The following is an 11045-nucleotide window of genomic DNA, read 5'->3' as shown; positions in this document are numbered from 1 at the left end:
TCTCTCACTGGGGACCAGGCATGCATGCAGTGCACTAATGTACATGCAGACAAAACATTCATATACATAAAATGAAATATACTTTAAGAAACTTTTATATACTTATTGTATGTGGTACATGGGGTATTTTCATATATCTATATGTTGTACATTGGACATAGTTTTCAGTATTCCTTTGCTTTTTCCTTCCTTTTTTCATTGGTTATTGAGTATTGAATCGTGATTATGTTTCATCCCAGAGTTCTTGAAAATTGTAGTTATGCCAAATTTTTCCTTCATTATATTTCTGAGACCTTATCTACAATATCTGATATTCTTTCTTTTGCTTTATTTATTGTATTGGCAATACATAGTATTTTTAATTGGTAAATCCATAATATTTTTTTAATTTATTGTGGGTTTGTCTTTTCTAACATTAATGGGATTTTAGATTTTATCAAAAACTCATATTTCCTTGCTGAATTTCCCATGCAGGTTCTTGAACATCTTGCCAGTGTCCTAAGTTTTATAACTTCACTCAGGTCCTTATTTGTATCTTATCTAAGACAATTCATAATTTTTACCATTAGAATTCATATTCTTTGTTAGAATTTTAACTATTTCAGTACCTTTAGGTTTTGTTGTTGGATAACTATAATATTTTGGAGACATCATTTCACTAGGTTTTTTATGTTCTTGGTATTTCTGTGTTGTAATATGCACATATGTCCTAGACTCTCTGAGTTGTGATTGGTCCTTATTTCAGTTTCCTTGAGTAACTGTCTCAAACAGTGGACACCTCTCAAGGTGGTCCATATCTATTATCTCAGAGATATGGAGAGTAACCAAATAAGTTTATTTTCTAATGATGACTTGCCAAGCAGGAAGAGTCACTATTATAAACAAACCCACCCACTGGATCTAGATTTATGAGAAGTGTGACAGGGTGTCCTATGGTTACAACTATGTCTTTTTTTTTTTTTTTTTTGCCAGGGTCTCCAGATTACCTTGCAGATGAGGCTTCCACTTCTTGCCCCCTGCCAGCTATACAAGGCATACTTAATTTTCACTGTATAGACTTTTTGTTTCTCTGTGCTGGTCACATGTTCTATCACCTATTCTTTCATTTCTGAAGGTCATTCTCTTTCTCTTTTGAAATACAGTTATTTCATATTACTCTCTTTCCTTTTATTGCATCATAATAAGGCAGTTTCTAATCTACCATTTTATTGGAAAATCACCTGAACGATCTTCATGTTTTTATAGGGTGGAAATTTATCTTGTTGAAATTGTTACCAAGACTATAACTTCTGATATTTTTTTCATAATATTTCTTTTGAATTGCCCTTGATAATTTTGTTTTCTTCCTTAGGTATAAGTTTTGACCTAGTTTTGCTTGCAGATCCTGGAAAAGCCAGAGTGATAAACTACTGTGGTGGCATGGTGCCTGTTAGCATAAGGCAGTTCTTTCCTAGGGCCTTGTTTGTTTATGAATAGTTTTGTTAACCATATCAATAATATATTCTTTTCAAGTAGAACAATCAGAAGATCAGGGTAAATTCCCTACACTCTGTCCCATAGCAGGCCCTTTCATGATACCTCCTTATACACAGACTATGAATATTCAGTGGAAACCAATGTTAGCAGCAGAAAAAATCTCAGCTTAAACTTCTACTTCCTGTGTTAGGGTCTTATCATGTAGACCTGTACCAGTTGTACAGAGACATGCAAATGCTTACATCTGACAGGAAAGGGCAGAAACTGTGGTAAGGGGTGAGCTTTAAAATATAGTTCATCACAGTGTAGAGAAATAAATGTGTTTTTCTGATATTCCTTGAAGTCCATAATCATGTCTGTATTCAGACATATGTCAGTGCAACTATCTACAACATATTTTTCCCTCTGTGGTTATTCTATGATCTCGCTTCTAATCCTCCTTTTCAGTTTCCTAGAACAGAATTCTATATTCTTATTTGTATTTATTTAAGAAGGTGATCTGTACTTATGGCAAATAATTCATCAAGGACTATGGGGATTAATCTATCTTTTTTAATAGTCATATTCCAGAAAGAACAGAAAAAAGCATCTATAGTAGATAATTCTATAATTTATTATTTACATAACTTACTGGTAGCCTTATAAGTAAAAGGGAAATTGCTGCCTTATGCTAAAGAAAATAAAATCAGGAACAAGAGTTTTGGATAATTTTTTTCCTTTTAATTTTCAACTATAGAATTTTCTTTTATTTTTACTGTTAAAAATCCAAATAAAATTACATAATTTTCCCTTTCACTCCTCTAACCCTTATCATTCACCCACCTCCTTGGTTTCTTTCACGTTCTTGGCCTCTATTTCTTTAATTGTTGGTACATATATATGTATATTTCTACATATTCATAAATTTATAAATACAACCCAATAAATTCATACAAAGCTACTTGTATGTATATAATTTAAGAGCTGACCATTTGGTATTGGATAACCATTTATGGGGTCACTTCTATCACTCTCAGATTTCCTTAACTGACTGTACTTCTTTGTCTAAGGTTGAGAACTAAATATTCCAACTTTCCATATTAGCATGTTTATTGGTAATATACTTGTTTAGGTCTTGTTTAGTTATCTATGAGAGGTGTAGAGTTCGTTTTGTTTTACCTTATTTACTCTAGAAATGTTTGTATCTAAGTCTTTTTCTTCTAAAAACTGAAAAACCTTTAAAAAGAATTTTACTCTATAGGCTAATTTTTCCGTTAGATAAAAAATTATTTAACCTAGAAAGGAAACCCAATTACTAGGTAAATTTAGGAATAACCACATGCAACAAATGGCAGCATCATGTCTTGTTATTCAAGAACTAGATAGGTACATTTTAAGAATATGCATTTAATAGGTTTGTCTCTTGGCTGTATACCTGCAAGAAATTTCCTTCTGTTTGTGCTCTTTAACAGATATAAAATGCATCATATTCTGGTATTTTTTCTGTAATAATTTTTCTCTTTCATGTTGTTTAATCTTATCTAAGCCCTTTAATATTGAAAAACAGTGAAGATTATGTTCCTGGCCTCAACTTTGTCTTTCTGCAGTGAACTACTCTTGTTCACACGAGTTAAATAAGCCCAAGGATACCTTCTGTACTTCTCTGTAACCGAACTCCACACAGTTTCTCAATATTCCTTTGCTTTACTTTGTACATAATTAACTCAAATGTTTTTCTCAGATGATCAACGAAAATAAAATACTTGCTGATCAAACACTGGTCAAACTTTTTTCTTTATCCACAGCCCTGAAATTTGATACAACTTCTTTTGAGTCATAATACAGTAATTTCTGAGAGTAGAAGGGCTTTTCTGTAAGAAAAGGATGGAACCTTTTCATCCCATTTTCTCATACATCTTATTCTTTCTAGCTTTATTTACACTTCTCTGTAAAATAACTTTCAAGATTCTAAAGAATTATGGGTAACTATATTTGATATTTTGATGCAAATGAATACTTTAAAGTAGGTAATAAATATTTGAATACTTCCAATTTTAGAAATACGATTTCAGCAGATGCACAAACGTTCTTTTAAAAATGATTTATTTTTATTGTATTGCATAAATATTATGCATGCATGCATTTATGTGCACTGCATGCCTACCTGGTTCCTATAAAGGCCATAAAAAGACACTGGTTCCCCTATAACTGGAATTCCAGAAGGATGTAAACCACCATTGATTACCACATGCAAATGAAATGTACTTTTCTCCAAGAAATAATAATATTATTTAATTTTTATTGCAGATAGTGAAGATCTTAACAAATGTTGGTACATTTTAACAAAGTTAATCAACAAAAATATCCTTTCTGGACCCTCCTATTTATTTATATTCTCCTTAGAGCTTATACTTGTATTACTTCTTTTTGAGAATTAATTTTGTTCAGTTTCATAGTCCAATCTTTAAAATGGTGCAATTCTGAGCTATAAATTTGAAATCTGTATCATACTACCTCCCTACTCTTACCCCCACTGTACAAGGAACACTGAGAAAGAAGGCCAGAGAATTGTAAAGAGGGTAGAGAGGACTGCTGTAAAACAACATATTCTGGACATGACAGGGCCTTCATACTCATGAACTTTCAACAGCTATGCCTGGCTGCACCAGAACTGCACAAAATAAAAACTGGCCAGGATTCCAGCAGGGACTGAGATGTGGTTCATGAGTTCCCATCCATAGATGAAGAGCTATTGTCAGTTGAAAGGTTCTTGTAGAGAATTTTCTTTAGGGATTTAGACACTGGTATATTGCTTGTGGTTCATTGGATAGTCTTATATCTGTATGCACACATACATAGGTAGCACTAATTGAACTGCAAGGAAAAAAAATGGAGAAGAGCCTGAGGGAAAGGAGGTCTAGTGAATGACCCAAATTGGGATCCAGGTCAATGGGAGGCTCCAAGGCCTGACACTATTCCTGATGCTATGGTGTGCTTACAGACAGGAGCCTAGCATGGCTGTCCTTTCAGAGGCCCAACAAGCAGCTGAAAGAATCAGATGCAAATATTTATGCCAAACCAGTGCACAGAAGCTGGGAATCTCTGTGGTTGAATTAGGGAAAGGCTTGAAGAAGCTGAGGAGGAGGGTGATCCTATAAGAAGACCAGCAGTCTCAACTGACCTGGACCCCCGAGATCTCTCAGACACTGAGCCACCAAACAGGCACCATACAAGAGCTGGTTCAAGGGCCCCAATACATATACAGCAGAGGACTGCCTGGTCTGGCCTCAGTGTGAGAAGATACACCTAACTCTTGAGAGACTTGAGGCCCTAGGGAGTGGAGAGGTCTTGTGGGGTGGGGTGGGGGCATCCTCTTGGAGACAGTGGGGAGGAGGAATAGGATGAAGAACTGTCAGAGTGTGAACTGGGAGGCAGACAATGACTGAACTGTAAAAACAAGATTAAAGAAATATTAAAACAAACAGATAAACAAAAAACTCCTAGAGTATGGAATTAGAAGGGCACACAGTGTGGAGGCAGTTTGAGATTTAGAAGGGTAGTAAATGTTATCAAAATGCATTATACACACACATACACATACATATATATGTATATGTATACATATATATGTATATATAATACTATGCATATGAAAAGTTCATATATATGGAATTCTGAACAAATAAAATATTTTTAAAGAGAAGATTACAAATTCTGCCTAGGATAGTGATATATACCTCTAATACCTGCACTTAGGAGGTACAGGCTGAAGATTTGCAAGTTTCAGGCCAGCTCAGACTACTCTAGTGGGTTCTAAGACAGTAGAGGCAACATAATAATATAATGTCTTAGGATAACACAAAATTTGTTTTTCTTAAGACAAAAAAAGAAAAAGACAAAGAAAATTTCACTTTCTATAATTACATTTGATGTTTCATCCTGGTAGGGCTTTTGGAATGTATGTAATGGATATGAAGCAATTAAATTGGCAAAGAGATTATAGAAATTATGTCTTTGAAGAATGACAGTTATCAAAAGTTACTACTTTTTACTACAGATAATCCTATCCTGCCCTATGATAAGATTTGTTTATTTTATTCAGGAAAGCCAGTCAATTTCTAAAACAATGCCAAAGTTACTAGATAATGCTTTTCAATAAATACATATGCAAATTTCCCCATTAGAGGATAAGTTACTTAATTTGCAATGCAATGCAAATTAAGAAATGCTGCCTTCCCCAGGTGGAAACAAGTCAGGGTTATAGAATTTTAAGTATCAGCAAATTACTTCCTAGTTATCTTTCCATTGAAACCATCCCTATTTTCACCTATTTCATTGCCAAATTAAATTTAATTCATTTGGTGGGACTCATGACTCTAGCTGCATATGTAGCAGAGGATGGCCTAGTCAGTCATCAATGGGAGGAGATGCCCTTCATCCTGTGAAGGCTCTGTGCCCCAGTATAGGGGAATACCTGGGACAGGAAACAGGAGTGGGTAGGTTGGGGGGAGGGGGGAGGGGAGAAAGGATTTTCAGAGAGAAAACTAGGAAAGAAGACAGCATTTGAAATGTAAATAAAGAAAGTATCTAATAAAAAATGTTTGGAATTAAAACAAGTATCTTTTTAAACCATTAGATCTATGTATTTTAGTTCAGAATGAAGCAAGCCAATAAGGGAATCTCATTCCAGTCACATTTATATTTATTGCTTAGAAACTCCTAGGCGACATTGTGCATAAAAGAAGATAGTGTTGTATTGTCATAAGAACTGGATAAGTAGCCAAGGCCACAATCCATTTATAACATACTTTCTCCCGTTTATTGATAATAATTGGTATATTGTATGTATGTTTGTTTGCATCTGTTTATTCATATATGGATGTATATTATGTATGCACATTTCTGTGGATGCACATGCAATTTCATGTGTGTGCATGTAGGGGCCGTGGTTATCTTTAGGCTCTCTTTCTAACATGTTATCACTCTTATTTTTTCAGACAGGGTCTCTCACTAGCCTGGATCTTGTCCATAGACTAGACTAGCTCGCCAATGAGACCAAGAGGCCTGTTTCTACCTCCTTATTGGCACATACCACCAGTAGGTTAAGCTTTTTATGTGATTTTTAATAATCAAACTTATTTTCCCCAAATAATTCTTTTTAAAATGGTTGTATTTATGTGTTTGTATTGATCCCCTGGATCTGAAGTTCAAGGAGGAATGATCTCCTTGAATTTCATACATGATCTATGTATCATACTAAAATACATAGATCTAATGGTTTAAAAACATACTTTTAAAAAAAAAATTCCAACCTTTTTTTATTAGATATTTTCTTTATTTACATTTTAAATGTTATCCCCTTTCCTAGTTTCCCCTCTGAAAATCTCCTATCCCCTCCCTCCTCCCCTTGCTCACCAACTCATACACTCCAGCTTCCTGGCCCTGGCATTCCCCTATACTAGGGCATTGAGCCTTCACAGGATCAAGGGCCTCTCCTCCCATTAATGTGGGTGCTGATTACTGAACTTGGGTCATTTTCAAGAACATTATGTGTCCTTAACACCTGAACCATTTCTCCAACAGCACTCCCACTTTAACCCTTAAATAGGAGGAAGCACTTATATTTCAGTATTTTGTCCTTCCATGGTGAGACCTGACATGAGTGTCTTAGCTTTGGTCACAAGTTTTATGTAGGTTACTACTTTACTAAAATTAAAAGTACAATCATCCCTAATGTGCTTGTGGGACTAATTTTGCAACACATGTTCCTGATTCTTAATGTCAATATCCACTTGTGTGTGTTATATAAAATAGTATGGTATTTGTATCTTCCATATGCCAATTACCATCCTTATGGGATAAAGACCAGAAAAATTCTGTACATGTTTAGGGTAAATAAACTTTTCTGAATATTATTGTCTGTGTTGGGTTGTATTTCTTATTGTGCAACTCACTGATAGAGAAGACCCAACTCTAGATCACTGTAGAGACACTTCTAGTCTTACAAAAAAAAAATTCTTCCAATAATTTTAGCCTAATTGTTTTTCCCATAATTTAATTTTTATTCCCTTTACATCCCAATTGCAGCCCCCTTCCTCCTTTCCTAGTACCACACTTCCCTCACTACCCCTCACCTTCTCCCAAGAGAAGGGGAAGTCCCCTTAGTTATCACCCCAACCAGCCACTCCAGTTAGGAGAAGGAGATCCAATGGCATTGCATGATAATTTTAACTAAATGACCCTCCATAGTTTTCTTGCACCCCCCCCCCATATCTTTTACCTCCTTATTCCTTTGTAGTATTTCTTCTCAGGTTTTAAAAGCTTTTTCATTTTCTTCCTCATACTTTTGTTGTTATTTACTTGGAAAATCCTAAGGAGGAAGGCTGGATATCTTTCTCACTTCCTCAACTTTTTAAGTATTTATTATTATTATTATTTGAAACAATTTTTATGCCCCAGTACAGGGGAACGCCAGGGCCAAAAAGTGGGAATGGTTGGGTAGGGGAGTTGGGGGGGGGTTGCGGGACTTTTGGGATAGCATTGGAAATGTAATTGAGGAAAATACGTAATAAAAAAAATATGTTTTGATCACATTCTTTTCCTCCCCTAAGTCATTCCAGTTCCTCTCTCCCTCCTTATCCGCCCAATTTTAAAAACAAATACCCAATGTAATAACAACCCCCACAAAACCCCAGAAATCAAAATAAAACCACACCAAAAAGAAAAAAAAAAGCCAGATTGTAGCCAACAAAGGTATGTGTGTGCATGCAAACACACACACACACACACACACACACACACACACACACAAAACAAAACAAAACAAAACAAAACAAAAAAAAAACAAACTTATGGGGTACATTATATGTTGTTCTACTACTCCTGAACATGAGGACCATCTGTCTGATTGTCCTGGAGTGGTGGATATACCCAGTGTTACTCTATTGGGGAAAAGTGATTTTCCCTCTTCTGGCAGATATTAAGTCTCAACTTCTAACAGAATAACTTTCAAAACCCAAGTGCTAATTAATATTGAACAATGAATAAACTAGTAAACATGTATTACAGCTTAAAAACTTTATTATCACCTAAATTTCTTAGTAAAACAAATCAAAGTACATACATTTTATTTGTATAAAATGAAGTGAAATAAAGAAAACCAAGAACTAGGTATTCTCTCATTTTTTTCCATTTATGCTATCTTAATGTTACTTAACATCAACTATATTTTGACCCAGATTTTACTCACTGAGCCAACAAGACACTAATATTGAACAAACTGGTAGATTCAAACTGATATAAAGCTTACCCTTTCTTCTAATACATCTCTAAAAATAATTTTTAAAAAAAGTTAAGTCCAGTTAGTGCTACCATATGGGCCCAGGTGTAGGTTCATCCACTGGAAGATGGAGAACACACCAGTGGTCACACCCCTAAAGAAAAGTGACTTTCCCTTCCAACAGCTCCAGACATTAAATGTATAAGGAAATGTATTACATAGTTACATTTTAAAAACGCTAGAAACTTTTAAAAGAAACATCTGAAATATAACACAAAAAAACTGATATGAAACTTAGGTATGGCAGAAGAATGCAACAATGATATTCAGTGTGCTCCTTCCTTAAATTGTCCATTGTCTAATTTCCACAAAGAAAATCTTTCCCAGACTTTAACCTTTGATGTGTAACCTAGAATTAAAAGAGGGAAAAGGGGAAAATTGGAAGTTACTACTATAAAAGAGAAATAGAAATATTATAGGCACTTCATAGCATATTAACCTTACACTATTAGGTAGCTTACAGACCTTTACAAATAGTGAAGAAATAGCCTTAGATATTAGTATGGGAGGAGCTGCACATTGCGGCTCTTGAATATGGACTGGCCATTGCAGCAGTGTGAGCCCTGGCTATAGCCCTGGCTTGGGCTCTCTCTTCTTCATCTTTCAGAGCTGCTTCATACAAGGTTGGGAAGGAATCTGGTGTAGTATCATGGATCTTGGCCCAAAACTCCAAGATTTTCATCTTGCTGATTTCAGCACAGGCTCTTGGACCCCATGTGAATTCAAAGGATGGAGGATTGCTGTTGGGCACTTGTTGGTACTCCAAGTACTTTAGCTGCACCATATCTTCAGTGATGACCTTCTTAGGATCTCCATAGATGAAGTGTTTTCTATTAGCATATACACCCATCATACTCAGCACATTCCAGATCTCAGTTTCAGAGACACAGTTATCATTCATGAATATCACACCCAGCACAATCATTAGGAGGCCACTACTGGGCATTTTTTCTTCACCCATCACTCCATCAAAGGTATGTTCTAGTTTGTTAAAAAGGGCATAGCAGTGCCTGGTTGGATCAACTTCCTTCAGATCAATACCAAATGCTAGTTCCATGTGCTCTGAGGCTCTCTTTAGGATCTCATTGAAGTGGTTCTTAGATGTTTTGACAACATACTTCAGCATATCTGCCTTTGTAATAACCTCTTTCTTTCGATACTTCTCCATCAGGAACTGCACCAGCAAGACTACATTGTGGTTAATAGGATCTTTACACCAGTCCTCAGTGTCCTCAGAGTCATCTGAACTTTTCTCATCTAGGTTTTGGTCACTTGTACTTGCATATGAGTGTGAAAAGGTAGACTGCTCTCCCATTGGCATGTTGGGAGATGTAGGCATACTGGCACCAGGAATAGCCTGATGTGGACACCCATAGAAAGGACCTGGAGAGGCTTCTTCCTCCTGTGCATTTTTAGCACGGGCCTGGCGGCGCTTCTCACGGGCACGGAGTTTGCTCTTATGGCCACGAGGCATGACTGTAGTGGGGATCACAAGTAGTACTGCAAACAGGCTGAGGAAGAGGTCACCCTGGAAAACAGAGGACGAGATAATTTATACAGTCTCTGTTGGTAGATTCTACCATTAAGCCACGAAAAGCTGCCTTGTGCTCTTCCCTTAAGAGCACAACAGCAGCAGTTGGAAGCACCCGAAAGTAAATCTTAGGGATAGGACTGGATAAAATGCAGAGGGTCCCTTTGGGAAAGCCTCTGGTCTGTGGGGTAAGAATGTCCCAGAAGATACCTTGACAAACGGAGGTTCTTCACCCGACGCTCAAGCCAAAGCTTTCCGGAGGCTTCGCTGTCCTCGAAGAACAGCAGAAAATAACGGTTGCTGAAGAAAAGTGGATATTATGGTAACCCGTTTCCGGTCACGCCCACACAGTCCTTTATGCTCAAGCACGCAGGCGCAGATGGAAGTAGGGGGCTGTCAGTCAACTTGTTATGAAGGCTGGTGCGTCTCAGAAATCTTGTAAAGTCTTTTCTTTAACTTTTTGCTGTGGCTTGGCATTTTCGCTCTCATGAGCTGAGTGTACTTCCCTCAGATCCAGGATCTTATTGCATTTAGAGTCCTGACTATGAAATTAGAAACCAATATCTAGCAGCCATGCCTGAGCCCTTTCATGACAGAAAACAGAAGTGGAATTTTGTGGCATATCTCCCACGGATGTCAATACCCTTTGTCCGGTCCTCATTCAATAACTTACCATGTTGTGTTATAAGTGCTGAGCTACTCCCAATCTGCTACTGTGGA

The 11045-nt window shown here is 36.5% G+C and overlaps 1 protein-coding gene across 1 annotated transcript; it reads right to left on the bottom strand.

The window, feature by feature from the left end:
* Window positions 1–9232: 9232 nt before the first annotated feature.
* On the bottom strand, window positions 9233–10313 carry LOC110286876 (melanoma-associated antigen B18). The gene has a single exon (XM_021153512.2). It carries the CDS (start codon window positions 10266–10268, stop codon window positions 9285–9287), a length of 984 nt encoding a protein of 327 aa, XP_021009171.1. The 5' UTR covers window positions 10269–10313; the 3' UTR covers window positions 9233–9284.
* Between the last annotated feature and the right edge of the window lie 732 nt (window positions 10314–11045).

This window comes from Mus caroli, unplaced genomic scaffold, assembly GCF_978045245.1.
Source record: "Mus caroli unplaced genomic scaffold, Mus_caroli_1 scaffold_5, whole genome shotgun sequence".
Taxonomy (NCBI): domain Eukaryota; kingdom Metazoa; phylum Chordata; class Mammalia; order Rodentia; family Muridae; genus Mus; species Mus caroli.
Note: the sequence above shows the minus strand (reverse complement) of the source record. Positions and strands in the feature narration are given on the sequence as shown.

Bases quoted from the DNA above. Each gene is read 5' to 3' on its own strand.
- LOC110286876 (XM_021153512.2), bottom strand. From the start codon at position 10,268: ATGCCTCGTGGCCATAAGAGCAAACTCCGTGCCCGTGAGAAGCGCCGC.